Source organism: Syngnathus scovelli, chromosome 2 (assembly GCF_024217435.2).
Source record: "Syngnathus scovelli strain Florida chromosome 2, RoL_Ssco_1.2, whole genome shotgun sequence".
Taxonomy (NCBI): Eukaryota; Metazoa; Chordata; class Actinopteri; order Syngnathiformes; family Syngnathidae; genus Syngnathus; species Syngnathus scovelli.
In genome coordinates, this window is record NC_090848.1 from 13,781,875 (window position 1) to 13,789,361 (window position 7,487).

At 40.7% G+C, this 7,487-nt stretch overlaps 1 protein-coding gene and 1 long non-coding RNA gene across 2 annotated transcripts; one reads left to right on the plus strand and one right to left on the minus strand.

Annotated features, from left to right (window-relative positions):
• Nucleotides 1–51: 51 nt before the first annotated feature.
• LOC137839659 (uncharacterized) lies at nucleotides 52–2,880 on the plus strand. The gene is made up of 2 exons (XR_011085699.1): nucleotides 52–332; nucleotides 2,665–2,880. It is a non-coding gene; the product is annotated as an uncharacterized lncRNA (long non-coding RNA).
• Nucleotides 648–5,876, minus strand: dedd (death effector domain containing). The gene is made up of 5 exons (XM_049755155.1): nucleotides 5,716–5,876; nucleotides 3,789–4,392; nucleotides 3,377–3,481; nucleotides 3,193–3,297; nucleotides 648–3,039 (listed from the first exon to the last, which is right to left on the minus strand). Exons 2-5 carry the CDS (start codon nucleotides 4,324–4,326, stop codon nucleotides 2,636–2,638), a joined length of 1,152 nt encoding a protein of 383 aa, XP_049611112.1. The 5' UTR covers nucleotides 4,327–4,392; nucleotides 5,716–5,876; the 3' UTR covers nucleotides 648–2,635.
• Between the last annotated feature and the right edge of the window lie 1,611 nt (nucleotides 5,877–7,487).

The window sequence follows — 7,487 nt, forward strand, 5'->3', positions numbered from 1 at the left end:
GATTGCTTTGTTTGGCCCAAGCGGGCTCGGGCTAGGCTTCATCCCACCCGTGACCCTGACAAGAATGAGAGGTACAGGAAATGGATGAATGTTGACAAATTTGTCTACAGGCACCCTTTGTGATGTTTCATTTTTGGAATGAGAGAAATGACCCTTTGAGGCTGTGTTAGCTTTATGATTTCTGTTATCTGAAACTGACACTGATAATAAGAGTTGTCAGCCATTTTGTACAGTTAGTACAATTGCGGACATGCTTAGTTGAAACTCAAAAGTAGGCAAGAAAATAAATACTCCAGTAAAGTGCAGTTCCACGAATGTTCTACTTAATTAAGGTAAAGTATTTTTACCTCATTACTTGGCACCTCTGGTACCGTCTGTTGCGAGATCTTGGTCATGAGTGCTGAAACTCAGTAGAATTTACATTATCCTAAATATGAACACTTCAAGGCACACATTTACTGACATAGGCACTTTACAAAACAATAACCGACTTGGTAAGGTTGCATCATTTTGCACTTGATGAGTGACCAAACTACTCCAGGAACCCAGCGATGTCCCTTTTGAAAACAGGTAGGGAACAAACTCTCAACCCTTATAACATCCTATGTAAAGCATAGAGCTTGAATTCTTTATCCATTGACTGTACATGGTTTTCCAATGATTTTTAATGGTATGGTAATCGCGTTCACTTCCATCATATACTGTTCTCATGACAAAAACAATTTATTATGACACGTTAAAGGGACAGTGTGTGGAATGTTTTGATGTTTCAATTAAAAAACCCACCATTAATTTCATCCATCCATCCATCCATCCATTTTCTGAACCGCTTAGTCCCCACGGGGGTCGCGGGCGTGCTGGAGCCTATCCCAGCCGTCATCGGGCAGTAGGCGGGGGACACCCTGAACTGGTTGCCAGCCAATCGCAGGGCACACAGAGACAGACAACCAATCGCACTCACACTCACACCTAGGGACAATTTGGAGTCTTCAATCGGCCTACCAAGCATGTTTTTGGAATGTGGGAGGAAACCGGAGTGCCCGGAGAAAACCCACGCGGGCCCGGGGAGAACATGCAAACTCCACACAGGGAGGGCCGGAGGTGGGATCGAACCCGCACCCTCCTAACTGTGAGGCGGACGTGCTACCCAGTGCGCCACCGAGCCGCCCCCCATTAATTTCAATAATATGCAAAAAAAAAAAAAGTTCCATCACATCAACGTATAGTTTCAAAAATATATGAAGATAATCGTAGATCTAGTCGTAGCAAAGTATGGCATGTTTGCAACAGTTACTCAATCACAAATTGTGTAAAAATACAATGCACTTCATCACTTGAATACTAGAAGTGGTTTGTGACAGCATTTTGCTGCTGAGGAAATTGGTGGTAGGTTTGCAAAGTGTGGTCTCTTTGAGGCACCATAACGTGCATGCTTCAAAATGCACACGCTTCGAAGTTGCTGCATTCTATCAATTCACTAGATGGCAAAAAAATAAATAGAAATAATCAACACACTGTCCCTTTAAGGGAATATAGTCCAACTTCAGTTGAAATTTACTGAAAAGACATAACGGAATAGTGTATCATGTTAAAACGTGATTTTTGGGTTCCACATTCGACATAACAAAATGAAGCATTTAGTTTGGTTCAGGTCAAAGGAAACATTTAAAAATAAAAATTAGGATTTCAAACACTTGATCCCATTATTATTTTTAAAACAGTAATTACGTAGCCCAGTTCAGGGTGTCCCCCACCTACTGACCAATGACTGCTGGGATAGGCTACGGCACACCCACAAGCAGCATAGAAAATGGATGGATGGATAGTTACGTAGCTAGAAATTTCGATTTATAAAACACAATAAGAATTGCGGTAACGACTTGAACCAGAGGTGATTGCATGGATTTGTTACAATGAATCGTGGAAGCCAAAGTGTATCATGTTTTAACTTTTATGTGAAACGTATGTTAAAACAAAAATTAGTATTATTACAACATGATGTTGAATCTTTTTTTTTTTTTTTTTTTTTTACTGGCATGGCAGCAATATACTTCTGTAGAAACAAAATCCGAAATACCTTTGCAATAATCAGTCCTAGGCTGTTAGTATAAAATTTTCTTAGACTCACACACACACGCACACACACGTCTCAAACAAACTGTGTGGCAACTAAAGCCGGTGCTTTACAGAACATACTGAACACTTTCGAAATGGGTTAATACAACAAATCTGACCTGAAAAAATAAATTATCTGAAGAAAAAAAAAAAAGTCGGTACATCCGAGGAGTAAGTTGACGCCATAGAGGATTTCTTTTGTCGTTGTTATCAAAATCAGCGTAAATAAAACAAAACATTTTCTCCCTTGAAGAAAATAAACAGATTCATTTTCCAATGAATGTCAATCTGTAAGCGAGACTTACTTCTTTTGGCTGGCCCAGTCCCCACTGCATGCTATACGTTGGGGGTCCCAACTATCCTCGGAGCATTGCGCTAAATGAATCTGTGGGATCGCTGGAATTCCAGACACATACACATATTCCAAACACGGGTATCACATGTGCAACATCCTATACATCTCTTTCTATTCCCCACGGAGAGGCACAGTAGTAGTCCTTCTGCAAGCTTGAGCTCATGTCTAAGACACGCAGTCTTTGATACCTCCAGGAGGATCTCCACTCGTCACCAAATTACAAAGAAGTCTGCGACGGCCCGCCTGGTAATCCTCCTCGTCGACGTTGACCAACAGTTTGATGGCCTCGTGGCCCACGGCCTGCTTGAGAGAATCTGTGATGAAAACTCCTTTCAGGGCCTCCAGCAAGGAGCCGTTGATGTAGTCTCTCCAGAATGCATCCAGGTAGGTGAGCTCAGAGAACTTGATGTCACAGATGATGGAGCCTAAGTCTCGTGATTTGAGGATAGTGTTGGCCTGGTTGAAGCGTTCAAACTGGCGCTCCACCACCTCTTGTTTGTTAGAGAAGATGTTGCCCTGGAGAGCCGAGTCGTGCTGGCAATACTCAGCGCGGACGCGCAGGCGAATATCTAGGGAGCCCACAACAAGGATGGTCAAAATTGCAAAAGAATTCATTTTCACCAAAGTTGTGCTTTTATTTCTACACTAGTATGAACTACAAGATAATTCAAATAAAACGTTATTTTTGACAGTCGAAAATATTCACGCTACTTCATTCATACCACAAGTTTGCTTCTCTCTGAAGTCAGACAAGGAATGGCTTCTCTTCCACACGCCATTCGCTCCAGAAGAGGATGCTTTCATTCGGGATGCTCCGACATAGGGTCCTGTTGGATCAGGCCATAGAGATAAATGTTTTATTTCCCACTTTGTCTTACAAAGCAGAACTGGCTCGCACAGACTCACCCGTCATTCTGTGAGGCGCACTTTCCCTGCTCTTTGTGGCTCCTCTCGGTGAAATGTAGCGCACCGACGTCTCTTCCAGGTATTTGTCAACGGGATCTGGACACACTGAGGAAGATGGCTAAGGCTGAGAAGATATATCTCCAACTGCGCCCATCACATTTGTACTAATGGGCCATGACATAAAGATGGAAGACTAGAGTAAAATTCCCAGCTATCATTCACTATCACCAATACTGCACCATCGTGCCAAGCCAAGTTGAAGTTACCCATTCGAACTGGTTAAATCAGTGTGACAGCTAAATAAAAACACCAACCTTTCTTCTGCTCAAGCTTTTTTTAACAAGTTGATCCAAAATTAAGTTGGCCATTAAATACAATCTTATCTGAAAAACATGATTTGGAAATGACTTACCGGCCTGTCGTTTCTTAAGTGTGACATAAGGCAAGAGGTCATGACGGGTGATAATCCTCAGAAGCTGGAGCACGTGTTGAAAGTTGGTCTCGTCGCAACGACCTTGGCGCTCCAGCGCCAGCAAGAAATCCCTTCCGCTCCTGATGCCGCCACGCTCGTACTCGTCGATCACATCGACGAACAAAAACGACAGGACTCGAACATCCCGGTGAGTCAGCTGGGCTCCGATGATATCAAACATGCGGTGGAGCGAGTTCAACCCATGTGACTTGTCCACTGCCTCCTCAGGCCAGGGCTCAAAACTCCTCGACCCTTTGGATACGCTGGAGTTGACTAAACAGGCTGAGACTCCGCTAGTTGCCAAAGTGGAGCCTCTGGCCCGGTGTGCAAGAGCTCTGTTATCCAGACGGCCGGCGGTGGTACCACTCGCATTTGAGTCAAGGTGATGGGCCTGAATATGAGCTTGTTGAACTGAGTCATTGTGGGCAACCTGCTGATGAATCGCCCCGCCGTGGAGTTGAGGCCGCTGTGATGTCATCGCAGGGTCCAAACGTACAAGGTTGACAACTGCAAATCCTTGCTGTCTTCCTCTGTGGCTAATGAGCTATAAAAAGAGGAACACATATTCATTGTACTGTAACAAGAGGCAGAGCTACTTAAGACAATCATTTTAGCTGGAATAGAAAGTGGCTGCTAAATCCAAACACTAAGTATAGAAGTACTGAAAGTAGAAACAATAGTCAATAAATAAATTTGGAATGGTTGATTAAAACAGTAATCTGTAGAATAGTTGAGTCTTTTGAGAAGGCTTAGTGATTTATTTAACTCGAGAGGCTGAAAGGAACTCTGAATTCCTGTTAAAAGGGGCTGGAAAAAGAAGACTTGTTGCTCCCTCTCCTCTTTTTAATTGAAATTTTGTGTTTTCATGGAAACATATCTACTTTTTTCATGTAGGCAATGAAATACAGTAAACACCGAGAGCTACTTTTGAAGAGTCAAACATCCATGTTGTGAGAAGAAGTCTGAGCACCTGCCCTCTACACAAAATGTTTTTGTTTGTATTGATGCTAGTAAAACAGTTACGTGCAATCTATTCGTGCAAATAGTTTCAGACAGAAGACATAAACCAAGAATATAACATTGAACTGTGCATCCATATTGTTATTGAAGCTGACAAACGAGCTTTTATCTTCTTTTTTTTTAAAATCACGGCTTTCGTTCAAGGTATGATAGCAAGTGATCTTTGACACATTAAAATTATGCGGAAATCAGCCAACCTATAGTGCAATATGGCAAAGTGGCCGTGGATCATCTGGACTTGCATGCGACAGCATAGACATGAACCTTTGGAGTGCGTCAAAGTCCCATAACATGAGCAACTAACTTGTACATCAAACTTAAATGGGTCGCGCTACATTATGAGTGTCCCACTTGCCATTATAGTCATAAGGCATGACGTGATAATGAACAGAAACGTGCGTGAAATTGAGTTGAGGAAAAAAAAATACCGCTAATTTGAGGGCGCTAACAATCTACAAATCTTGGACAATAACCCGGCAAAACAATTGACTTTCAAATGAACACAAAACACAATTTGATCGTTCATCCTCGTGACATGCGTCTTATTGCTGCGGACGCAAGCTAACTTGAACCGCTCCGTCAGCGCCGACGTAAAAATAAATAAATATAACAATGGCTAACCAACAGTCATTTCAAATCTAAGTGATGCCCGGAATTCGTTGTGTTTGACAGGGTGACCACGCATTGTGTTCCTTTGCTAGTGGAGGTATAACGCTGTAAATACACGGCGAGAGCTAATGCTAAACTAGCTTGACGCGTCATCTGGCAAGGCTTCTTCGTGGACAAATAAATTCGTATTGCTTATCAATACAATGATGCTTAACTATATGCGTTTCAAAACTCTTACTTTGTAGTAGGACGGCGCCTATCGGCCAGTAATAACACGCGGTCTGTTGTTTTTCGGCACTAAAACACATACCAATTGGACTTTAAGATAAAATGAAAGTACTTCCTGTTTACAGTACTGTTCGTTTCCTCCCGAGCCGCATTCTTCTTCTTCCTCTGCTTTGAATAATTAAACTTTATTGAATGTCACAAAACAGATAACAATTCGTACAAACACAATGTAAATGCAAACCTTCATTGTATATAATGAAGCTATATTGTCCTTTTTTATTTAAATGATTAATTATTTCAAAATGTGACGAGGTTTGAGGCTTCTGGATTTCAAGAGTTATTCAACTATAAATGCGTATCGTTTCATTTCGTTTCTACCTAGACAATTGAAAATATATATATTTTTCTCCTTCCCTTTCTCATCTAGATTTGATTCAATCGGCGGTCAGCAACCTATTCAAAAGTGAATCACTGCCATCTACTGGACATTGATTTGCAAGAATTTATCAATTCATGACGAAAATTCTAAAGCTTATATAATTATTATTATTTTTTTTTTGCTTAAACAGGCAGCGATATCTTGGGTTTGAATGGTGACCGAATCTAAAATTTCCCCCTTAGCAATAACAAATAAACAGTGTTTTGAAATGCATTCACTTTGTATATAAAAGAAAAGACAATGAGTAGGAAGAAACACGCATCTCACTGTGAATTCCCCCAGTTTCGTATCTACATCTCTTAAAAACAAAAATGTTCTTTTCACATCGACTTTTACATATCATTTGCACACGTACGTGTTTTTTTTTTTTTTTTTTACAATTTGTAGTATCAGTGCCTCACAGATAAAAAGGAAAATATGGGGGATGTCTTTTCTTGCCACTTAGTGAAAGAAGGATAAACTATATATTTTTCTTGAAATGGAATAAGTTCACGTTGTTAAAAAGCAACTCGTTATCCACTGCTATTACTTGAGATGGTGAGAAAAATTCAATGACACACCTATGTTCCTGCTCCTGCTACACCACGTGGGTGAGATATAAGGACCGAGCCATAAGAAAAATCATGACTTTCCTTTCATGAAACCAGGGCTACATTTAGCTACTTGACCGGTGACCTTTAAATTCGTTCTGCATTTACGACAGATTTTCTGCTGTAGACAAGAGACCCCCGTCACCTCCACCACTGTTAGAGGACTACTATTTACAGTCAAGGACATGGCACCCTTAAAATAGCTCTCTATCTGTGGATCTATTTTCATGAAGGCATTTGAACAAAGAAATACAACGTAGGACATCACAACTAACAATATCGTGTTATTTTTATTACTATAATTCACTTGGGGTGTCCCTGAAGGAGGCACTTATCGTTGCCCCGAATGCCCCCCAGGCAATGGAAACGCTGTTCACTGCCAAACTGTTTAAGAGAAACCATTTGTACAATTTGCACCTCATCTAGCACATGTAGGAATGTTCTTTTTGTATATACAAAACATATGTGCAGTCTGTTTATATTCGGGCACAAATGTCAAAGAAATAAGCCAGCCATCAGTTAAACGACTAGGCCAAAAAAAAAAAAAAAGCGCTGAACCTTTTTATATTAAAATATTAACACCCAAAGGTGCTCAAGGCAGTAAAGTTCAGCATTATATACACGTTCTAAATGTTTGTATTTATGTGCTTCACATGAGACTGCTGACAACAATTGGTCACAATTTAACAAAATAAATCAATAAAAAATAATATATGATATTAATTATTAGTATTGCTAAGTTTTTACTTTATG